Source organism: Lepidothrix coronata, unplaced genomic scaffold (genome assembly GCF_001604755.1).
Source record: "Lepidothrix coronata isolate B3197 unplaced genomic scaffold, Lepidothrix_coronata-1.0 Scaffold239, whole genome shotgun sequence".
Taxonomy (NCBI): Eukaryota; Metazoa; Chordata; class Aves; order Passeriformes; family Pipridae; genus Lepidothrix; species Lepidothrix coronata.
Genome location: NW_016690419.1, coordinates 422,084 through 447,419, shown reverse-complemented (window position 1 = coordinate 447,419; position 25,336 = coordinate 422,084). Strand labels below are relative to the sequence as shown.

General features: G+C 41.9%; 1 protein-coding gene across 1 annotated transcript in view; it reads left to right on the top strand.

The window, feature by feature from the left end:
- Nucleotides 1-13,691: 13,691 nt before the first annotated feature.
- Nucleotides 13,692-25,336, top strand: part of ZNF804A (zinc finger protein 804A) — a 152,556-nt gene continuing 140,911 nt past the window's right edge. The window contains exon 1 of the mRNA XM_017834770.1: nt 13,692-13,805. Coding sequence (XP_017690259.1) covers nt 13,695-13,805 — 111 coding nt within the window. The 5' untranslated portion in view covers nt 13,692-13,694. The remainder of the gene's footprint in view (nt 13,806-25,336) is intronic.

The window sequence follows — 25,336 nt, the reverse complement described above, 5'->3', positions numbered from 1 at the left end:
TAGTGGACACCATGGATGTGATTGCCTAGACCTGCTAGGATTTTGCATACCAGCTTTGTTTTTATTGTACCTACATCAGCATAAATTACTCTCCTCTGCATGTAAATATGCATCTGCCTCTCCCTGATGTTGTTACTGATGGTCCTGATGATCACTGTTTTTCACATGTTTATATGTAAGAAGGCAGCCAAGAGCTTTGGTGCACTGAGATATCGTGTACCTGCTGTCAGGCTGTGGCAGCCACACAAGAGCCTGTTGGGACCTGAGGGCAGCCCAGGTATCTGCATACAGCTTTTCAGCTGGACCTTGAGGAGCAGTACAGACTTCCTTGGTTGTAGGATGGAGATGCTTGTGGTGTTCACTTGCTGGAACTTGTGCCACTGTCCCAGCGTGACTTCTCTCAGGGATCTTGCTTCTCTCAAGGGCTGGAAGCACAAGCATCTCCTGCAGGCTTCCCAGTTGGTTTTCCTGACCTCAGGCAACTCTTCACCTGTGAAAGGGGGAAAAGGGCTCATGATATATCCCGTATGTATAATAATCTGCCTCCTCATGACATCAGTCCTGTGACATTACACCTTGATGTGATGCCATAGGGTGCCTATGTTCTCACCTCATCAGAGGATCCTTTTGAGCCTGTGGTCTGGCAGAGGCTTTATCAGTGCAGACAGAGAGATGCAGGTGTTGAGGACAGGAGCTGGAGTACTTGGAGTGGAGGGTGCTTGAGCTCAGCCAGCCATACCTGTGGGGTTTTTCGGCCTTGTGCTTTGTCACGTGAAGGTGATGGGAGTCACATCATCCTACTGGAGCTCTGTGCAGAGCATGTTTGCTCTGAGTGCTGCTAGAGGGGTTGTAAAGAGTGGGGACACCACCTTGTATGTGTCAACATGTCCTGCAGAGAAATGTAGGGTCAAGACAGTGCCGTCCTATTCTACAGCCCAGAATTTCCCCTGCTGTGTAGGACTGAGCTCCAGGGACCTCTTCCCGAGGCGTCAGATGTGTGGTCTGGTCGTGTCAACACGACACAGACAAGCAGAAACCGGGCTTGCTGCTCATTAAGCATCTTCATTAGCACATGTCTAAGTAGTGATAAAATCCAAGTGCTCTGTATGTCAAAATAAGAACTGTATTTCAATTCTGGTCATCTTAAAAGCCAAATAATTAAGGTGATGAAGAAGGTTGCTTTTACTGTCTGCTCAGACAAAGGAAAAGGAGGAAACAAGATATATACTGTACCCCAAAAGAAAGGAAGACTAGATATAAAGTTGGCTAGGAATAATTTTCACAAAACCTTTTCTGGAAAGGTTTCTGCAAAACCTTTTCCAGGAAAAAACAAATCACAGCTATATTCATAGCCTGGATTTTATTTAGTTCCTCTCTTTTCCAGCATGACTATAGTTCTGGCTGCTCTTAGGAAAGTTAGGAAATGAGGTAGCTTCAATATTAATGTAGTGAGCTACATTTGCAAAGGCAATCAAGAGCTTTACATGGTGTTCCGAGATACCGGAATTCAATTCACAGGATTTGCCAAAGCTCTATTTTTATTTTGTCTTCATCTGATGTTATCAAGGTTGTTCATGTTCCAAAAATGGATGAGTTTAGCAATAGTTAGCAGTTGGTAATAGGAGTCAAGAAGACCAAGGCTTTTAACACATTCAGAATGTTTAATTTCCCCTCCATCTGATGATAATAACATGTAAAAAGAAAATAACACAAAATTATGCGGATTTAAAAAAGCCTCCCACGCACCTTATGGAATTAAAATAGTGTGTGGGCCTGGAACCACGAGTATGTTCACTAAGTATGATCTCCAGAAGCATGTTATATTTGAGAAAAAAATGAAATGAAAAATTAGTGGTTGCTGTTTTATCCAAACACTTCACTTTCCTAACATTTTGCTATGCCCATTAGGTAATCGTGCCATTTATGTTTAACTAAAAATTTCCCTTGGGGTGATATCCGTAAAATTTAAATATTTGCTTATTCATCTGTGGAGTTTCTATTATTGGAACATAACATTGCAGTATGTCTTGAAGTATGTCCAAGGAAAGGTCAGGGTTTGCTGAAGTTTTCTTGTCTGAAGCTTTTTCATGCCAAAATGTGTTTAACGGTATAGTCAGCTGGGTATTTCCGTAAGGGCAGATGATTTTGGTTGTGGTATGAAGAGCTGGTTGGAAGTCTGGCTTCCCAGGCAATCTTGGCACAGAACCAAGACGTATATTATGCTTTTGCAGAGTCACAGAGCAGGCTGATGCAGAAGGCATACTGGAGACAAGGGTGGGAAATCCTGTCTGCTTCCTCATCCCAAGAGATGTGGAGAGGGGAGGAAAAAAATGGCAAACCCTTCTCTGAGATGTTTTCAGGAAGCAATGCCATGAATATATACTATAAGTGCTTTTTTTGAGCTTTATTTTTAAGCATGAGGGACAGGACTCAGAAATTATTAAAACAAGGTAAGATAGGCACAGCCTTAGTATGTTCAGGAGTACATGTGTTACTGCATTTTGTTAATAATTAGCCTTTTTTAGTTTGCCTAACAAAAATACAAGATGGCCATAGAAAACTACTCCTTCTAATGGTACTGGCAGTGCTGTAAAATGAGACCAGCCCATGTTATGTTATAATACAGCCACAGTAGTAAATAATCCCCTTCTGACTGTCGTAAGGAGTATTTTAGATTCCTGGAATTAGATTAGGTCAGAAACACTAGGAGGTGAAACTGCAAAATCTGCAGAGCAGAAAAAAAAGATGAAGCTGAGGGTGGGAGGCCTGATTTCCTACAGCCACTCATCTTAAAATGCTGCCCATAACTCAGCAGAGCAAGTACCTCACAAATTCGGAGCACTGCTTGTCTCTGCTATTCCCCGAGGCCATACATGGATGCTGAACATGCCTGTGTCGTTTGTAAATGCTCTTTATAGTGTCCCTACAGTAAATACAGCATAATATGAACACTATAAATTTGTGTCAAAATTTACTCATTTTCTTGATCAAAAGGACAACTTTGCTCGCAGTGAACCCTTTGGAAATCCAAGTTTATCTGGAAATAACATCGTAGCTGGTAGAGCCTGGAAATAGAATGGTATGTGGGGGATTTAGTAAGTATAATTTAGGATATAAGAGTCACTAAGGGGGTGCAGAATGACATAGCAAAGATGCTTGTATAAAATACAAATACAAACCAGATTTCTCACATAGTGGTGGCAGCTCGTAGTATAGATCCTTTATGATCCAGTTAGACTACAGTTATGAATTAAACTTCAAAGCAATTTAACAGTCATGTTTTTGTGCTGCGTGTAGTTTGACAGGCTTCATTCATAAACCTCATGCACTAAAGAGCATTTTACGAGGTATTATTACAGAAGCACTGAGAAATACAGTAACTGTGAGCAGGTTTTTGCTAGAAAACATTTCCTCAAGAAGACAGTCGTGCACAGCAAGCCAGAAATATGCTATTTTTAAAAGGATTTGTATTTAGAAAGCATCTCCAGGAAGAAGAGATGGAATGTTATCTTCCTTAGGTATACGCCTGTTAAGAAATTTTTATCGTGTGCAGCAATCTAATGTTAGATCATGTAAGAGGGGGTTTGCACATTCCTTTCTCATTTCTGTTAGGAAATTAAATCCTGATAAGGTTCTACATGATGTCTCTTATCACTCTGTAGAGTAGCAATTTAAAGACCAGAAACACATATGGTTTTTCATCTTTATGATCCAATTTTTGACCACTGGAGTTTGTTTCCTGCTACTGTTTTCACGAGGGCAGAAAATGCTTTGTCCAAAATCCACTTACTTCGCTGCTGGCCTTCAGTTTGAGGAATGTTCTGTTAAATCCCAAATACATGGTTGCAATATTGAGCAAAAATTGGCTTCCTGCTAATAAATTAATACAAATAGTGTTTGGTTTTCTCTCGGCTTTCTCATTAGTTCCTCATGTGAAGGGTGAATAAACTGCAGACGAGAAATGATAAGAAAACATGCTTTGCAAAATGAAGCATCAGTTACAGAGTCAAAGAATTGACTGTACTGAAAATGAAGCAACGAGAAAAGCCAATTGTGGATGTGTGAGGGCTCTGTGGTACTGCCAAGAAAGACAGGACAGGCCTGGCAGCCACCAAGGGAGAGTGTAGGGGCAACCTGGAGTGCCAGTGTCAGGTGCACCAGAGAACCTCCACAAGTATAGAGTGAGGAAGATGAAGGAGAACATCAAGGAGCAGTGGTGTAGGGGTAGACATGTGCCCTGCATCTTTATATTCCATCTCATTTTGCATCAGCGTTCCCTGATGTTACTTTTATTCTCCAAGTCCCTCAGTGAGACAGTTTTGTTACAGCTCCTGCTTTTCAACCTTTACGGTGTTATTACAAACCTAATCCATGGTTTGCTTTCTGAAAATAATGTGGAGGACATAATGGAGATGAATATTCAGTAAAGAAACTTAAATTGCTCCCTTTAAGGGTTGATCTTGAAATATAATCTGCTCTGCAAATAGATTACACTTCTGGTCATTTGGATATAAACATACTTCTATAAGAGAATTATTTGCTCTGGAAAGTGAGCAGAGGGAATTTAGAGAAGATGTACAAAAATAACTAGGAACCTCAAGGAAACAATTTATGTTTGGGCATTAAAGTAATGACAATAAAGCTTCACCAGCAGAAGCTACAGGGACTTCATTGTCTTGCAGTAATGCAGGAGTATTTGTAAAAAGGCAAAGGAAAGATTGAAGATTATTTTATTTTGGTGTTAGGTCACATAACTGATGGGGATTTCCAGGTGGCAGAAGTGGAGCAGTGAACACATTTAAAAGTGGCAAGTTTAGGCATCATGAGGGACATCCTGGCAGTGGCTGAGTCTACCAGGCTCAGGCTTAATAAACATGAGGAAAAAATTCCAAGAGCCGCTTCAAAACAAGTAGTTTTAAGGGGTGGGTTGGTTATTTGTTTAGTTGGGGGTTTTGTTGTTTTCGCTTTCTTGTTTTCAAACTAACTCAAGATCAGCAAGTTTAAACATAAACTGATTTCTTCCAGAGTGGTGAGAAATTGAGTACAGATTTTTTTTCTTTCTGCATGTTTTGTTTGGTTTTGATATTTTTGTTTTACAGTAAATGCATTTTCCTGTAAAGACTGCAGCACGTTGGTTCCCAAGGAATAGTTGAGTTTTGGTTTGACTTTTAAAACATTTTACACTTTCTTTTCCTCTTCATGCATTTCAAATGCATTAGGATCATTGGTTCTAGTGGGAATGCCTGTGTTAAGGTTAGTTCAAGGGTAATTTTATATATTTAGGAGGTGTCAGTATTGAAATTCTGTAAAAGCAAATATGCATTATTTTTAGTGTAGGTCTACATAATGGGTATCCTGTATTGAATTCAGGTTTGCATGGAGAAAATGCATTTACAGAAGTATGTCAAGTGACATTGGAGTGTACATAGCAATAATGAAAGTAAAAAATTAAGCTCCTAACTAACTATGTATAAATATATGTGCATGCATACATTGTGTCATGATTATGCAAACAAAAAAGTGGAAGCTGGTCTTTTAAAACTAGAGGTTTATTTTTGATGACCCTATCCATGTAATCATCACAAAGAATTGTTGATCTGCAGGGCCACGTGAACATAGCTGTAGAGCAGAAAAATCTTGGAGGTACCTTTTTGCACTCGAATAATAAATAAATTAGGTCAGAATTTTAATTAAATTAACGTGTAGCCATTGATAGCAATGGTACTTCATCGTCCCATCTTGGAGACAAGGATTTTTAATTCAGAGTTAAGCGATACAAGAGCAATATAACTCCAAGGCAACTCAAAAACTGGATGAAGAAACAACTGCTCATGTTGCTGCCAAAGTGTAGCTTACCCATGGCAGTTGTCTTGATATTGCTATTAACAGTATTTTGCCTTGTCTTCTGATTACACAGGTTTTACAGATACTCAAAGAAACGTACATTTGGTGAAACTCAGCATGATTTACATAGCTTGAGCTAATGAGTAAGTTTTTACTTAATTAAATGAATTATGTAGACATTTTTTAATTGTCAAAATGCCAAAACAGATATGCTGGGCTTTGGAAATCCTCCCTATTTTTAGAGCAATACTGACTTTATTCCTTCTAATGATCTGTTTTCAGCCCAGTAATCTATAATGTACTCAAGGCTATTTTGATATGGTTATCTTTAATTAAGCACACAAGTTATTAATATTTTGAAAGTTGGATTAAATTCTTTTGATAGTATTTTAATGTGCCTATTTGTAATTGTATTCTTTCGCTACAGCAGACACATTGGTAAGTCATTAGTTATTCAGAGAAAAAAATAATTGTTCTAATGAATAGACAGGGCCTTTCAGACAGTGATAGTGTCAAGCATCATTCAGGAGGACCATAAAAAGTACCTTAAGACTATTACTGTAGTACCTGAATCTACCAGTATTTAAATCATAAGTCATAAAAATTGTGTGATTTTTAAAATTCTTATTGTGTAGCTCGTACATATTCCTGCAAGGAGTTCTATAGCCATTTTAAGGTGTACTGTAAAAAAGATAAATTAACCATAGAAGTCTACTGAGATAAAATCAGGAGGCAAAGCTTGGGTGCAGAACAGTAAACCAATGTAAACATGAGGCTCTGACAGCCTCTGCATCTTGTTTCATTTTCCAAAGCAAGTCTTATGATGTTGTTGATGTGGTTGTGTGGTGTGTCCTCTAACACCCCAGAGCCACGAAGTAAAGCTGGGACTGCCTAAGTTGTGTCAGAGTACCCTGAGCTGGAAGGGACACACTGGGATCATCAAAGTCCAGCTCCTGGCCCCTGCATACAACAGCCCCAAGAACCCCACCCTGCCCATGAGAGTGTTGTCCAAATGCCTCTTGAACTCTGCCAGGCTTGGCACTGTGGCCGCTGCCCCGGGGAGCCTGTTCCAGTGCCTGACCACCCTGTGGGTGAAGAACCTTTTCCTAATAGCCAGCCTGAACCTCCCCTGGCACAGGTCCGTGCCATTTCCTCAGGTCCTGTCACTGGTCACCAGTCACTGTCATCACCAGTGTCACTGCTGCTGGAAGTCTGAACAAACTCTGTGATCACCCACGTGTATAATTATTACCCGTTCCTACATAAGCTGTGGTGCAAGTAGTGCCATCTAAACTGTACATGGCAAAGCCTTGTATTCCACAATATTGGAAATATCCTTCCCATTGTGTGCTTAATATTCTGCCGTGTTTTGGTACTGTTAGAACAAGTGCCCTGTGAATGTGAACCAGTTAATGTCTGATGTGATTTATGGCGTCTTAAACTGGGAGGTCATAGCCATAAATATTGTAAAGGGGGTTGATTTTCAGATGATGCCAAATATTCCCATTCTGAAAAATGGGTCTCACTGAAATGTGTAACGTTGGTAAAGTAAACACATCATTTTTAATTTAATTTCCATTCTTTTCTGTGACTATTAGAGATCACATGAAAAAGGAGGACATCATAGCATGTTGTACATTGAACTCAATGAAATATATTAAAATAGTAATCACTGGAGGCTTTTTTTCCTCCAGTGGGTCTCTAATTTTTTTTCATCCCTTGAAAGATTTTCAGAAACTATTCTATTCCTTCTTTCATTAACGTGACACTGGATTTCTGGTGTGGCACACGTACACACAGGGTGGGTATAAGTGTTCCCACACACACAGAAATACCTGTGTGTACAGAGGGAGAGATGGAATTAATTAAAACGTGAATGAGTGAATACTGGTGGTGGTCTGAGTTCTGCTACCAGCTCTCCTGAACTTCTCCATCTCATTACCACCACTCAGTGGAAGAGCTTGGAGCTAACGCCAAGTCCTGGTATGAACTTCAGGACTTCTGCTTCAGTAAATGAGCCCAAGCTCACTGAAGGTGAAGTGTCTTATTGACTGTGGAAGACTTTTAATCAATTCTTTAGACTCCAGATCTTTTAACTCTCAAAAAAGTTCTGTGGACAAGGAAAATAATCTATTTCTCATAAAGGGCCACAATTCATCTGCTATCGTGGATCTCAAAATGTGCTGTTTTCCCATTTATTCCGGCATTTGCTTTTGTTTATCAGCTTTTCTCTTAATGCCTCATTTACTTTATTAAAAGCCTTTCATTTTTTAAGGATCTTTGAGTGTTATATGCTTTAACAAAGCAAGTTTTGATGAGATAAAATTAAGTAGAAAAATTTAACTGGTAGAAATGGAAAGCTGGTGCTCATTATGTGGTCAGCTCCCTTTCCAGAAAAGTACCAGACACTGAATGGCTGCTTGAAATCTCTTCGGATATTGTTTATGGAGTTAAGGTGTTGTTGGCTTTAATGCAGTGCTAGCTATGTAACTTGTCTCCTGGGTTTTAGGGAGCTTTGGCTGGTGGCTCTGTGCAAGCACACCCATTCTGTGGTCTTTCTGCTTTTTGATATATGAAAGGGCATATTTTTATTTTTTTTTACTGAGGTTTTTTTTTGGTGTTGTCACTGAAAGATTGTTCCTTGTACCGTTTTGCTACATTGTTAGAGAAGTGAAGCTGAGGAGGATTTTCTACAGCAGTCAGTTGTGAAAAATCTTGGAATGGCTTGGGTTGGAAGGGACCTTAAAGACCACCTAAAAAAGACCATTTAAAGATACACCCCCCCTCCAGGCAGGGACACCTTCCACTAGAGATGGAGTCATTGTCTTTGATGAGATCATAACACCCAATTTTTTTCTTATGATTTTTCATAATTTCATTTATTCTGTTTGGTTTTGACTTGGATGTTGGGTTTGAATGGATACTGGAAAACTATAATTCCATCACAGACAGTTCTCGAGATTCACTCACCAGTTGCTGGCTCCATTTTCTTTCCATGTAGAGCCATTCTATGTGATAGAAGCTCCTGAGGCAGTGTTTAAAACAGCAGAATGTATTGCATTTTCAGTGTTTAAAAGGGGCAAGAGTTGCTTTTGCAGAGGGTTCTTTTGCCTTGGCTGGATCATCAGGTGTTTTCTGGCCTTTTTAAGTCTCATGCTAGCTAATGCTTTGTGGTACATCAGTGACTTGTTGATGTCGCCTCATATTCAGTGTGTCATTTGTGAATTTATTTGAAATTTTTGGTTGTTTTGGTTTTTTGTTAGGAAGGGACTAGGGCAGAAAAAGGAAACGCGGTGTGCATGAGTTGTTGGGGAAATTACGCAGCAGGAACATTAAGAAAAGTAGATACAGTTGATTCAGTAACAACAGGAAGTTTTTCCCAATAGTATCCTAAATCAGACAGTGGTAGTTTGGTAATCTGAAAGAGAAGTGGCAGAAAAGTGTTTGCATTTCTTAACACAGGAATGTGGTGCTCGATATAGGTGCTAGGTGGACATGTGAAAAGAGGGAGGGGGTAATTCTTGCTGGACAGTTTCTTCCCGGAGCTGTTCTGAACGAGCTGTGATCTAAAATTACGTGCTTTGGAACGCTGCATGACCAAAGCTGAGGAAAAAAAAACACTGTATGTTTTAATGAATCTTTGTTGCTGCTTTTGAGATGGAGCAGGAACACCGGTTTAAGGCTTGGCAGTCCTCTTCCTGTGACAAACTTTGGAGGGCTGCAGGCTACAGCCCACGATTTGACTGCGTGCTGCAGGGCTTTGTCACTACTGCCTTCCCTCAGCTTTGTGATACCAGCGCTCCACTCAGCTCAAGTGTTGAAACAGGGAACCCACTCTGATCCACTTCACATGCAGGGAGGGATGTGCTGAGGAACCAGGCTACCAGGCTGTCCCAGTTTCCCCTTTTTCTAGCTGTGCCACCCCCGTAGCTGATGAATGAATGCAGTTGTAATACAGTGTATAATGTGTATTACACCATAATGGCCTTTCAAAGGTAGGTAGGACACTCCTGGTTTTCCTTCCCCTTAATGCAAGGGTGACAGACATCAGAAATAGGGAAAAACATCCAAGGCTAAGTGAAAAGGGGAAAAAAAGAGCGATACAAGGAGACTAAAAGGGCAGGAGATGGTACAAAGGTGTGTCTCAGACAGCAGATTTCTTAAGGGAGATATTCTCAGGATAAACTGAATTTTGTTGAATTCAATAAGAATTGCTGTGGGGGCTTAATTGAGTTTTTTGTGACTTAGAGCACAGATACTCTTTTCTATCCTTGATGGAAATGTCTCAGTAGAGTGTGAATGATTTCTCAAGATATGTTTGCTTGGTAACACATACTTTGTGCCACGCTTTAAAGACTGTTAAGCAAAAGGGGTTTGTTTATACAGTAGAGTATTTTTTTCTGGGTTATGCCAGGGCTATTTCTTGAACGACTAATATTACATATTAGAATGTGGAATACTGAGTATTGTCAGAAGCAGAAAAACAGCACAATATATGTGAATTAGTGTAATTTGTTCACTGGCTTCCAGTTCAGAAGTTTTCCAGAAAGTGTCTCAAATCCATAGCCTGTTTCTTGAGTTAGTATTTGCAGTTTTATACAGGAACAACTTCTGGGAGGTTTCTTCCAAATAAAAAGTATCAAGGAGAACATGAGAAGGAGTAAATAAGCAGCACTGGTTGTTATTATTATTATTTGGCAGAGATGCGAATAAATAGTAATACACACGATTGAAACTCCAGATGTTTACCCAGAGGAACAGGACAAAGACTGAAATAGGTAGGACTAATGGTATGTAGGATCCATGGGGTTTAGGGATTGATGAAATTAGCAATTTATTACAAATAAAAGGTTTGGGAAGGAAGCAGTATCTTGAGCCTGTGTGATCACAACAGAGAAACAGAATGAGGCAGAAAAACTTCAGTGAAGGATTAAGATAGCAAAGTATCAGAGAAGATCAGCAAAAAAAATAATAATAAAGAGGTAGGAGTAGAAAATGTATATTTTGCACCTTAGGTGCTATTTAGTACTGCTAGTCATTTGTTTATTGAGTGCTTTGGAGGAATCAAGTGGTCTTTAGTTGTTGGTTTTTTTCCTCCCTTAATAGAGGAGGCCAATAATCTTCATTAGCAGAAGCTTTAACAGCTTTTAAAGCTGTTTCAGTCACTCCTGTTTGTTACAAAGCAGGTTGAGCCTTTAAAACTTGAGCTACAGGAGTAGATAATTTCTCTGTTGCTACAATAACATGTTCCCAAGTTCTTGGACTCTAAAAAGAGCATGCAAGCAGTGCACACCTGCACACCTCTGAAAGGCCAGCCAGCAGGTCTCTCTATCTCTGTATCTACAACCCTGAAAGGGCCCGGGCATGGCTGTGGCAGCTGTGACAAAACATGTCAGCAGTGTGTCAGTGCAAGGATTTGAGAGAAAAAGGTTCCAGTTCTTCGAAAAGTGTATGTGTGGAGTCTCACTCCCAGGCAGAAGGGTCCTCACGTATCAGTAATGTTACATTTAGAAGGTGGAAAAAATGTTTCTAGTCCAAGTTGGAATATATTTATTCACAGAAAAGCGTTGCCTAATTTTATTTCTTGCATAATAATATTTCATGCATAATAATTTCATGTCTTTTCGTTAGTCTATGCTGCCTTAAATTCTGACATTTTTTGAGAGAGAACAATCCCTGTGATCCTGTCTGAAATAGGAACCAGGCCTTAAGTGTGCTGTGTTGTTAAATTTATCAGATTTTTTTATAATATTGACTTCATTTTTGCATGGTAATGAACTTGTTATCTAGAAATAACTGGTTATTTCTAGATGTACCAATACACGCTCATAACCAGAAAAATAGTATTACTGTGCGTGTACATTATGACACCTTTTTTGGCTGTAACAAGAGCAGCAAATTCTGATCTCTCACCTGTGTCTTAGCTGTCAAAACTTACCACTTTTGCCATTCCTGTAATTCCTTCCTAAGTACTGGAAATGCTGATGGATGAGTGACAGCTGTCAAAATTTACAATTCACTGTGTACAAAGGGAAGTAATGATAGAAAATGCTTATCAGAAGAAGGCACCTCTCAAAAACCTGGTCTTTGCTTCATCAGGAGAGAGTAATTTTTGCCACGAAAGTGTTTGTGTGCGTCCCCCATCCCAAATTTTCTGGCAGCAGCTCCTTTATTTTGGAGGGCAGGATGACAGGATGGTGGTTTTATGTTGCCAGGAGTAAATGCTGACTAAAAGATGTAACATTGTCAGATGTTACATCATGGTTCTGGGCTTCTTTTCTAAGGTGTTCCCTCTTTTGGCACTGGAATTTCACCCCATCAATCTTGATTTTTACAACCCAGAATAAAGGGTAAAGCATGTTGGAAGATGAGGCAGCTATAAGAGTGTTTCATGCCTTACATGATAAAGCTGCAAATCATAGATACGTTATGGGGAAAAAAAAAAACACCAGAAAAACAAACACCAGAAACAACAAACCACACTTGAGCATCTTTCTTTCTTGAGCACGTCTTATACTGTGACAAATTCTGTTCCTGGCAGCGAGCTCCAATTTGTGAGCTGCAAAAAGAAGCCCTTGTGCTGGTGCAGGAGCACGGGTATGCTACAGCTGCCTCATGCCGATGTACCTAATGGTTTTTAATCCACAGTTTGCTGGGGGCTTTATAGAACGGAGCGAGTACGTTTATACGGGCGTTAAGGCTGAGGGTGAGGATCGCAGAGGCAGCGCCAGAGCCTGCAAGAAACCATGGTGGGTCTCCTTTCCCCTGCAGCCGCCCAGGCCCTGCGAGGCCGGGCGGGCAGAGCCGCCTCCGCCGGCGGCCCCGGGCCGGGAGAGCCGTGAGTAACCGCGGGGGAGGACGCGGGCGGCCCGGGGGGGATGCGGCACCCCAGGAGGGAGGGATAAGGACGCCCCGGGAAGGGGGGGATGCCGCCCCGGCGCTTCCCGATGCCGTGACCCAGAAGTTTTGCCAGCCCGCTTCTGATCCTGCAGCTTCGTCGGGCGGGATGCGCTGGGGATGGGCTGCGGCCGCCGCAGCCCAGCAAAGGGCGGGATGGAGCTTAGCCCGAGCGGGGATGAGAAGTGACCGATTTCACCCAATTACGCCGTCACGGGCCGCTGGAGCCGAGAGCGGCGGGCGGAGGCGACGATCCATCGGTCCCGGGGACCGAGGGGGCTGCTCCGCCCCGGGCAGGTGGAAGTGCCTGTGAGTTAGGTGGTAGAGAAATATGGAATTAAAAAAAAAAACGGGCGCGGGGGCTGCTCGGAGGAGGGGGGGATTCGAGGGGCAGGACCGCTGGGCTGGGGGCGTCGCACCCCCGGCATCTCTGCACGTCCCCCCTCCTCCCCAATCCCGGAGGAAAACCACACTCGTCGTCGTCCCCACCCCCGGAAAAAGGAGGGCACACCCCACCTTCGCAGCTCGCTGGGTTGGGGTGCCGGCTCTGCCCTCTCGCCCCGCCCGTCCCCCTTTACCTGCCGCCGGCCCGTCCGCGGCGGGGGCAGCGGGGCGTGGGGCGGTGGGTGGCGGTGGAGGCGGCGTGTGACAGATGTCCTCCTCTGACAGCGCTCGGTACCAGCCCAGTGGCTCCCTGCCATTGGCTCAGTGCAGCCGACCGGCAAGGCTGCTCGCTATAATAGCACTATGCCTGCCAGCGGCGGCGGCAGCTCGCTCGGCTCCGCCGCGGCCGCCCCGCCGCGCATCCTCCTCCTCCTCCTCCTCCTCCTCCCGCGGCCGCGCCGCGCCTGAGGGGCCGCACCCCCCGCCCCGCCGCCGGCCCCGGCAGCGCCGGCCCCGGCCCTCCCCGCCCGGCCCCGCCGAGCCCGGCCTGAGGAGGCGGCCCCGGCCCCATGGAGTGCTACTACATTGTCATCAGCTCCGCGCACCTCAGCAACGGGCACTTTCGCAACATCAAGGGAGTTTTCCGCGGCCCCCTCAGCAAGAACGGGAACAAAACTCTGGTAATGGCCTTCTTCCCTTGCCTCTCCCTTCCCTCCTCCTCCTCCTCCTGCTCACAGCGGCGGCTCGGGCTAGCGGGAGCCGGGGGCCGCCCGCCCGGGCTCTGCCGCCGCGGGGACGCGGTGCTTTGCGCTGCGCTCCCGCCCGCCGCCTCCCCGGGGCAGGTGCGGGGTGTCCCCGCAGAGCCGCCGGGGTGGGGCTGCCTGCGGAGGGAGAGCCCGGGGACCCTTCTGGGCGGGGAGCTGCAGGGCTGGGGCTCCGCAGCCCGGGGGAGGTCGGGGAGAGGCGGCCGCTGCTCAGCGGAGGGCATCCCTCGGGGGGGGGCTCCGTGCCGTGTCCCCCTCCGTGACTCCCCGCCGTGTCCCCCCGGTGCGGGGACAGCCGGAGGTCCTGCCCGGGGAAGTGCAGGAAGGACCCGAAACTTGTTTACTTGCTTGTCCGAGCCCCTTGGGTAGAGAGAAGCGTTTGTTCGAGCACAGCTTCAGAAACGATACAGGTTTCTGTTTGTTGGCTGCCAAGTTTTTTTGAAAGCAAACCTCGGGGTTTGACAGGACTCGGTGGCTTTAGGCAGTTCGGCTAGATGCTCTGGAAAGTGTGCACAGGCTGCTCGAACTGTTTCTGTATTCATCCTCCATACTTAGATATCTTGACATCTATTGGGTTTCCGATGGTTTTGCTGACTTGCTTGGACTCGCTTCGTGCTGTTACTGAACTTTAATGGAAGAGTGACGACGCAATAGCATTGGCAATACATGTGCTCTCCTGCTTGCTCAGATAAAAGGGATGTAGGATAACAGCAGGCTGGGCGAGCTGCATCACGTAACATCTCAATCACGGCACCACAAAGTGTGGACAGATGTCTGGAGAGGAGGATGGAGCTGAAAGAGGGGCTTAGCCACGTTGTTTATCTCTCTCTCCCATCGCTGCCTTACTCCGAAATCCCCTTTGGAGGAGATGGAGCAGAACTTACCACATCCTTGTTCCCTCGAATGCACGACCTATATTGATGGGGAATTTACTAAAGTACTTAACGTTTGCTAGAGTTGGCAAGCTTGCAGTTTCTCCCTAAATAAAGAGATTAAAGCAAGTCTGAGCCAAGTCATAAAAATAGTAACTACTACGAGAGAATCTGAGGCAGATTTTTGGACTGTTTCAAATGTGAATTCCTGCTTTCACGTTGTGAATCTTTACGATTTTACTTGCTGTGGATTCTGCATATTTTTTCTGTCAGGGTTCTTGGAATTTTAAACGAGTGTTGTAGTATCCATGAGATGGCAATATGTGTGTAATATTTTACTGTTACAGTTGCAAAACCAAGACCTACTGTAGAAATATTTGGTACACTTCAAATAATTGCTTGATACATCACCTTCTTTTCACTGAACAATCTCAGTAAAGATGCATTTGGCAGAACTGAGAATACTCTGATGTAACTTTTGGACTGTATATTGTCTTGCAGTTCATAATGGGTTCTGCTCCAGCAGCATTTTATTATTTTTATTTTTTTACTTTCTTGTGGCCAAAAAGCAGCCCTGTATTCTCCATATTCCTGATTGATTTATTTACTGGTGAAAACATTAGCGGCCAAAAAATTTATGTGTGGGCAGTGAGTAGTGTAATTGGCAAAGTTTCTGCTGAGTTAAAAAGGAAGATGTTGGCTCTGTGGGCGGCAAAATGAAGTCCTTCACTAAGAAGTAAATAGTATAGGTGCAGACATCAAGACTTTTATTTCTGTTCAGGCTATTTTTAATTTATAGGAGCTAAAGATACTGCTGGGTTGTGATAGAGGGTGATCGTATGGTTCAGAGTGAGAGTTCTGAGGCACTGGAGTACAAGTCAGTCGCTTTCATGGGAAGATCAGATGTTTATTGTTTCAGAGGATCGGTCCCTTTCACTGCAAATAAACTTTCAGACTTGATGAAAATATTTATTAATACAAAGTAGAGTATGTTTTTAGACGTTTCAGTAAGCACATGGACTTTTAATATCCTCTTGGTGTCTTCCATCCTAGGATAAGACTGGGGGAAACAGCAATTTGTGAAGCTAAAAATCAGGAATTTTGAGCTGCTCTAGCTCAGACATATTTTCCTATTTTGCTTTAAAGTATTCATTTCATTGCCTCTTCATCCGTTCTCCAAACTTTCTAAAATCACTGCTTCCTTGTAAAGTGAGAACCTGAAAACAGCCTCTCCTTGTACAGGGTAGAATTGCTGCCGTGAAAAACTTACATTTGTTAAGCTTTGATTCTCTTTCAGAGTTCTGCCACCACACTCTGTCTAGAAATGAAGATATGTGCTACAGTAGAATTTCACAGCAAGTAGGAAAGTGCTGGTTCTAGTCAAATGGTGAAGTTGTGCTTTCAGGATGATTTTATATGGTGTATCTTCAAACCTGGAGCTGATTAGGTTTCAAGGGAGGAAGCTCCTTGGACCTTTTGGCTACTGACCCCTTCTGGAGTGACCTACCATTCACCTGAAACTCATCTTTTTCTGCTCTGCTCTTCAGGAGAGGTCACTGAAAAACATTTTCCCTGACTGATTGTCCCTGCAGGTGATCCTTACGTTTTTGTCCTCTCTCTGTGTCCTGTTTCACACAGAGTTAGTAATTTAAAGCTTTGTGAAGTTTTGCGTCAAAACTCCCACAAGGTAACAGGAAAAAAGAGTTACAAACCTTTTCTCACCTGGTAGGGGACATGAAGAACAAAGCTTTGTCCTTCTATACAAGTCTTTCTCCGTGGAGAACATCAGAGAGTTACTTTTTGGTAGATAAGAGGGAATAACTGTTTCTATTGCTTGGTTTCTAGGCATGGCCTTTCTCCAAGGCATAAATAGCTGTAGTGCCCACTGAGTGCAGGGCTTTGAGATGGGCTTATTTGGGCAGTGGAGAGAAGTGGCTGAGGGATAAAGATGTGAAGTGAGGGTGGGAAGGCCACAGTTCTGTTCCTCAAGGGAAGACATTTTGGGAAAACCTGAGCTCAGAGTGAAGAGCACAAGAGGGAACAAAGGAAAGGCTGGATTTAGGTTAGCTGTGGAAACAGGTTACTGTAAAACTTTTTTAATTAAATAAAATACGAACAAAATGCCTGTGAATGAACCTTTAGTGAGACAGTGGTGGGAAATAAAGGGATGTGTATTTACATATAGTTCTGGGTATCTGATAGCCCAGCTTTGCACAGTACCCAGTGTCTGTGCTCCCCCATGGGGTAACTGTTTGGGTAGGGCCCCTTACCCAGTTGTAATCTGCTGCTCTTTATCAGGAAGATAAATGTGAGCAATGAATTGATGGGAAACGGGCTTAGCACTTGTGGAAGAACAGCCTCAAAAACTCAAAGTTACTCCAGAAGATGTATGGTTAAAAGAAATTGGTGGTATTTGGGCTGTTGGATAAGACTTTGTCCTCTCCCACTGCAGTTTGTACTGTCTGAAATATCCCTCAGATATGCACAGTCTCGTTGCAATAGTTAATCTGCTGTTGGAAGGCTCTGTGGCATCTCTTTGGAAGGGGCATTTTGTTGGTGTACCAAGTGAAGCAGCTGCTGTCTGGTCTTTATGTGGCAGGTGTTTTTTGAACAAGAAAGTCAAAAATTACCCTGTGGGTCAGTACTGTGCTATGATGTTACAAATTTCTAAGGCTCTTTCTGCATTTTTATGTGTGTCTTGGTGTTTTAATCCATTGATATTGGCCTGATTGGTTGGCCAGTTCTTGTCAGGGTTCATACTTGGTGACTTTGAAGCTTTCCCCAAGGCTGTTGTTTTCAGCAGTAGCATTTTATAGAACTTTGTTTGCTACAAGCACTTTGTTTTGCCCATGGATCTCCTGAACTTTTAATGCACTTACTGTGTTATTTTTTTTTAGGCCTTATGCTATTGACGCCAAATTACAGTAGTCTGTCTTCGTAATTCATCTTCCTTGCTGTGGCTGCTGTCTTGCAGTTTATAATCTCAAAAAGTATTGAAACTTGTGTGGAAAAAATAGCTCTCTGGAGAGAGAAATCAGCTGTTTGGAGTCACAACCGCAGGCGATTTTTCTAAATCCTTAAAATGTCTTTCAGGTTATAAACCAAACCATTTTAAGGCATTGTCCTAGTTAATAAGTACAATCTTTGGCTGGTCAGCAAGAGAAGTGACTCTTTGTTTGGTCTTCTGAGTAGGTGGTGCAGGGCTCCTTCACTTCTTTTAATTGGACAAATACATTTTCTCTGTTGGTGATCCAAGCGAGTAACTTGCTATTACTTGGCCAAGGAGGTTTAGACCTCTCTGTGTTGTAAATTGCTACTGTAATTCTAGTTTGAAGTGTCTCATTGATACAGATCAAAAGTAGGTAAGATAAAAATTCTGGTAAGTGGTTGGTTAAAGGACCAAATGTGCCAAACACTGGAATCTATTATTGTGTCTAGCACACACCTACATCTATTTGGTTAAAAATATGTACACAGGGGACTTCAGGGGTAGACTATATATATGTACATATATATATATGTGTATGTGTGTGTATATATATATATAACTTCTTTTAGAAGTCTTAGGGCATGCTTCTACTTTTATGAAAACTCCATGGAGTTCAAATACTGACATACAAGTGTCTTCTGAATGTGCCATCTGTTGTTCAGGCTGTCTGTTGTCTTTAGCTCTTTTAAATTTTGTAGAATATTTTTGTCTTTCCACATCAACTAAAGTAAACACGTTGGGGTGGACATAAAAAAATGTCTTTTATGAGAATTCCTATTACAAATGTCAATACCCTACTGCAGGAAGAAAGCAGTAAACTGCCTGCAAAACAGCTTTCCTGGTGAAGACTGCAGTTGTAATTCTGCACAATCAGGGTAAACATCCACTGTTTGCAAGCCATCTAGTACATATATAAAATAAGCAATATCTGCCATAAGTTTATTTTAAATACTCATAAAAGCACGTCCTGCAATTCTGTTTGCCTCATCATATATTGCCAGTAGCTGGGCAATTTAAAAATTATATCTTATACATGCAGAGTTTAATAGAACTATTGGAACGTACTTCAGTGTTTCAGAGTTTGCAGGGTAGAGTTGTTAGGCTGGAGTTGTATTGGTTAGGGGTGAAAAAAAAATCACCTGTTTTTTTCTTCAGTGTTTTTGTTCCCCATCGATCTGCTAATGTCTTTTTTGACCTGAGCTTGGAACTTGAAAACATTCGGATCTTTTCTGTGAGAGAAGCTGAACAGCCCTAACTCATTAAAATATTAAACCGACAAAATAAAGTCTACCTAATTTAATTTTAATAATTAATAAGCGTCGCTTTGACCATGATTGAAAGCCAACCATTCAGAAGAAAACGAAATAGGCTGGTAAAGCGTGAGGAACAATAAAATCATAACTGTGCTCCACTTCTCCAGTTCATTTGTACAAACTGCAGCCACTTGGTTTCTTTTTTTGAGGCTCCCGGTGTCAGTCCTGGTTCAAGGCAGGAGCAGAGGGGTTGTTTGGGTGAGCTGAGTGGACAGGAAGCGATCATAGTTTAAGTGCATTTCTGGAGCAATTCTGAGAGGTGCCAAGGCTCGTGCAGTGAGAGGCAGCACTCTTGTGTCCATCAGGCTCCGTGTGAGTCCATCGTCTGCTCCAAAATACAGCAGGAGCCGGAGTCCAACACGCAGTAGGTTTAAACTGGGACAGCTCCTGCTTCAGAGCCATTACTGAGGCAGACTTTTGTACTGTAAAAGCTTATTAAATGCATGGTAAGCTTCAAACACGTCGGTATTCTGTTGGATGTAATTAGACTATTACCATGGTTAAATTAGTACACTTGTTTAGTTTTTTTCAGATCAAGGCCTTCAAGAGGAAGTCTGAGGAGAGCCTTCGCCTTGAATATATTTTCTGATGCAAATATCTGGAGCAATCTCGTAGCTCAGAGATACACAACGTTAATTTTAACACGTTGCTCACACTCCCAAAACAGCGTTGCTAATATGTTGTTTTACCGTGGTTGCTGACTGGAAAACAGCAAGTTGGCTTCCGTGTTTTCAAAACCACGGATATTTTTGAAGTCCTTAAACTTATTACACCTTTTCAAGGTGCAGGTTGAAGTCCTAAAGGTCTTGCCTTCCCTGTAGGCTCTGGGAACATACGGGTTCTCCGAGCTTCCTATCAGCAGGGATGTTATAAAAACTGGTTAACTCTGAGTAGTGGATCTAGAGGACACTGAGTAGTGAGTGGCCTTTTAGTTCAGCACGTTGGGTTTTCATGTAGGACTTAACTAAGTAGCTGCAAGATCTTGGATGCCCCTAGCTGGTGACAATTGCAATATTTCCTTTTTTGGAATGGCACTTAGCCATGCCAACAGGAACAATTAATCTGTGCAAAACCCAAAACCATTGAAGAGATGCATCTTGAAATGTAGGGATGAGCTAAAATAATCCCCCAAAATCAATCCCCCAGAGGATTTTCTATTATTGAATATCTTAATACAATTAATAATTATTTATAGGACAGTTTCTTTTAATGCTGCCTATTGGTGGTGGAAAGTGAGTTGATTTTTTTTGTTTGCTCACTTGTGATTCAAATGTAAACATGGCAGAGGGAATGAGCCTTCCTAATTCAGCTGTCTGGCCAGTCCCTCATAAACAAATACTAGTCAGACCCTTTTATTTTTCCACGCATTTTTGGACCGAGAACAAATGTTTTTTTTCTCCAGTGTTCTTGAGAGACTGTTTTATGATGAGCTGTGACTTACTGTGTTGTTTAAAAAAACCCAAAGTAAACAAAACAACATTTACTCACAAGGAGGCACAATATTTGTCATGTTTAACCTTGTTTGTTCAACAGAGATAAGAAACTGCCTGAAGGCATCGGGAAACAGGAATTTTTAACTCATAGTGTAATTAATTGATTTTGTTAAAATACGTTTACAATTCCCTTTCTCTGAGGACTGGCCATGGAAGAGGTACAGATTGGGTAGAGGGTTTCATTTTTCCCTTGGCAGAGGATGTTTGTTCTGAAGCATCTGAGTTGTGTGCGGACATGAATTCCTGTGGAATCCTTTTTTTTAATCTTTTTTTTTTTTTTAAATTGATTCAGAGATTAAATTTCCAAATATTTTCAATATGGAATTTGAAATGGCGGTAGCTATACAAATAGTGGTGTGAGGAAGAGAATACAAACTCTTCCTCCACTGCTGTGAGAACAAATCCACACATAAGGCCTGGAGGGAGATCTCCTGATCTCCCACCTGGCATTGCTGCCCCCACTGCATATGATAAGGAACAGGGGTTTGTCATAAAATTCTTGAAATAACTTGGAAAAGGTTGAGATCTGGGCTGAGAAACTGAGAGAGTTTGTTTTGTTTTTAGAAGCTCATCTATATTCTGGCTTTGTACGAATGATTTAGGACTCGTCAGGCTTTTTGTCTGACCGTGCTGATTTGCATTTCTTTAAAATGATTTTTTTTGTGTGTGTGAAAATGATATTTTTAGAGAGGCTTCTTTCCCCAAGTAACAAGTGATCAGGCTACCTCCTCTGGGACCCAGCTGAACTCAAATATTCAGGTTGCAAGATTTCTCGCAGCCTGTGTGTAGATATATTGCTTATATTGGCCAAGTCTTGGTCAGATTGTTTTCTTGGTGCTGCAAACCATCCATTAGAATTTTCCTCTTTGCCTTATGGAAATGAATTTCTGGACTAGGAAAGCTGCTTGCTTTCCATCTGACTGGTAACATACTTCCACAGCAAATAAAAATCAGTGTGGTTGTCCCTGCCCATGGCACAGGGGTTGGAACTAAATGAGCTTTTAGGTCACTTGCAGCCCAAACTGTTCTGATTCTATGATCTGAGACCTGTAAGACTCTAACTGGGGGAAAAAAAAACAAAGAAAGAAAAAGAAGAAAGTATTTTCTGTGTGTCGGTGTCCATAAAGTTTGTGGATTGCTTTTTTCAATAAATACACTTACAACTTGATTTACGTGGCAGAATGTAATTGTTTAAATAGCTGTGATTTCTAAGTATTTAATTTCTGCTGGGAGTGTTTTTGACAGGAAAGCACAATAGCCATTACAGAACAGTGTATCAGCTTCTCCTTCATCAAACGGATGTTGATAAAATGTCTGGAGTTAAAAGCTGGGGACACGCTTGGGTCTGTGTCGGGTTGGGATGCACGTAAGGGTCTGGCCAAGCAGTCCATGTGACACCTTGAGCCTAAATCCGTAAAGCAAAAAGCTTTTTTTTATTTTTTTTAAGCTAGTCATTATTGAAACGGATAGTTATTTAGGGAAGGTTGCTTAAAGATGTTTAATCATATAGGATGTTTGGTCTTCCTTCCTTGGAAGGATGACATACATAAGGATGTCGTGTTTTTTATACGTTTGGTTAACTTGTTTTCATACAATCATTGATACTGAGAAAACAGAAAGCTCATAGGAGACACCTATTCTATTAAATCAAAATCTCCTCCCCGTTTTGAATAACACAGGAAAATGTTTATCTAGATGTTGAACACTCATTTGGTTTGGTTTCTGAATTTTAAAAAAAAAAGGCAAAGTAAAGAAGTGATATAAATAGGCTTCTTATATACTTGCCATAGTGTGACTATATACTGTGACTATATATATGTATATATAGTGTGACTATATATACGTATATATAGTGTGTCTATATACTGTGACTATAGTCTCCAGGTTGGGTTTTTTGTTCTTTTTTTATTTTATTTTTTTTAAGTATTCTGTTTTTACAAAATATTTTTAATTGTCAAAAAAAAGTCTTTAGGTTTTCTTAAAAGTGAGACTCTGGAAACTTCATGTAATTGCATAAAGAACATTATGCTCTCTTACGTGAGCAGTAAGCAACTGTTTATACAAATAAAGCAAGGTTGTTAGTAGCCTTTTTTCAAACAAAATACCTTTTATGCTGCTTATTTATGAAACGTTCTTAAAATATAGTTAATGCTTCGGAGTACTCTGGGGGTAGCAGTGGAACATAGGGCTGAATAGATGGGGTTTTTTTGCTTCTTTGTATTGATATTTCTAAAAGTAACATTGATTTTTTTTTTTTCTGATAAGTTTTAAGGAAAATATTTCATGAGGGAGAAAACTCCAGATAATATTTGCTTGTCCTTCTGCTGTGCAAATGAGCTGATAAATCATCTGACACCTGTTTGTTTGGCAAATAAGCGAATTCGCATGGAATATCAGGTAGAATTAAGGATTAGAAAGAGATTAAAGCAGTTTTAAAGGACCACTTCCAAAGGTTTGTGGGGTTTTAAGAGCGACGGCCTGTGGAGCAGAAAGAAAAGCTTTGCTACCAACAGGATGTCAGAAATGCTTGAGGGTTTCTTTATGAAACACCTTTGAGTGCTCGTGGGTATGGAAGTGTCAAGCAATGTAATTAGAAAAGTCTGGTGAAACCTGGTACCTGTAGTGCTTTGCTGGCAACTGCCCACGGTGATCAAGTGTGCCCAGAGAGGACCTGCTTTATAAAACACCGAGAAGTAAAGAAGGAAAAGTGGAGTTTTGCAGCGCTTTGGTTTCTGAAAGGAAACCGCAGCTGAGTATGTGAAGGAAACCAAAATACCCAAGGTACTTCGTAGAGAGAAAAGGTGGAGTTACCAAGTGATAACAAATTATTGCAGTGGCTGATATTAAGGTGGAACTGGAGAAAGGCCGTGGCAAAGGTTTGCCTTTCATTGTCAGCATATTCCTGGTGGCAGTGGCCCTGTCTACCTCGTTTGCTCAGGTTCTTGCGTGGGGAAACCAAATGGACTTGGAGAATTTTTGGTCAGTCAGGCTTGTCTTGGAGGTGTGTAGTAGGAGGAAACAAGCTCAAGTTAAGAGATGGGAAATCCTGATCAGATACAAGGAAAAAGAAAAAAATTGAGGGTGGTCAAGCGCTGGAAAGAGGTGGTCAGAGAGACCGTGGCACGTCTGCCTTTGGAGGTGTCCAAAACTTGACTGAACGGCCTTAATTTACTGTGCTTTTAAGCAAAGCGTGGGACTAAATGTGCCTTCCATGCTTAGTCAAGGTTACAATTCCATGTTTGATCTGCAGGAGAGTAGCTTTTAATTTAATCTGTGTGATGAGGTTCCTTGGGGAGCGAGGTGTGTCACTGCACTGCCCTGCTCTCCCAGCCTTTTGGGCCCCCCGGGTGCTCGTGGCTTCCCTCATCCCAGCTGGCGGGCTGGCAGGAGCGGCGTCGGCACAAACCTCCTCTGGGGAGCCCCTCGTCTGTCAGAGGTCTGAAACACAGGGCTTGTTCCAGCTCCTAGTAACAAATAAATCAAATGCAACTATTAAATCGACTTAGGGTTTCTTTGTAGGGATTCCCGAGCTGAGTCATGCGATTCGCAGTCAGTGACCCAACTTGTAATTAGGAGAGATGATAGACTCGGAACTTGTCCAAAACTCATTCATATTTAGCTCTCACTCTCCACAAATCATATGCATTATCAGCAGTATTTTATTGATTACACTTTTTCGTATTAAAAATTGCTGGAGTCTATAATCTTAATTTTGGAAAGGCTTTTAAAAGGTATTCAGGAGCACAACTGATGGAGGAATTGATTTGTTGTCATTAGAACAGCTTTATGCAGAGGCAAGGAAACCTCAAGCCAAGCATTTTCTAAAGGCATTATATGCTGCACTCCTGCATTTCTGGAGATGCAGGTTGTTCCAAAGAGGGGGGAAATAAGGAAAAAACCATCCAGCTTATCTTCTTCAGCCTACAGAGCTCTCACACTGTGGTATGTGCAGTATGTACTTTCACAGTTTGAGTATTTCCAGAAAACCGGTCAGGTATTTTTGCCTCTTTTCATACAGCAGGTATGGTATGCTGATGGGTTGAGTTTTTTTGTTTGTTTTAATATATGCTCATATTATAGACATATTTCTATATGTATTTTTTTATTATCTTATATGAATATTTTTCTGTATTACATTTTTAATGTATATTCTGTATATTCAGACCTATTGTTTAATGAATTGGTGTGACATTGTACTTATTTCTTGTAGCTCATGATTTATGTAGAGGAAATATGATTTTGGGGGAAGGCAGTTCCAAAGCTGAATCCCTCTTTTCTGTAAGAGGGGACTAGTTGATACAAAGAGTTTCCAGTTAGTTGACTGGGACTGAGCAGAAGACTAACCTTGAAGAAGTTCCTGTAGAGCAAATCTGTGCATGCAAAGATTGTGTGTGTTTTTCCTCGTCCCCATTACAGGTAGGAGAAATTCTGAGCTTGCCTTGGAGTGCTCTGGTCACTGCAGGGCCAGGTAGGTGGTGGCTAATGCTGACTGTATTGTAGCCAAGAGATGAGTGTGGATTTATTTTCAGATCAGTTAGCAGAGTAACTAGAGCTGTATATAATCACCTTCTAAAAAAAAAAAAATCTGTCAGAAGTTTTATGCATAGTAAATGTGAAAGCCACAATATGGAATAAATTATCAAATGGCTCAAGTTCAATGTCTCTTTGAAGGCTACGGGGGGGGGTAGAGGAAATTACACTTGTATTTTACACCTGACAAATTGAATTATAGCAACAAATCTGTATAATTACAATTCAGACCATGATTTATTCTTGGAGT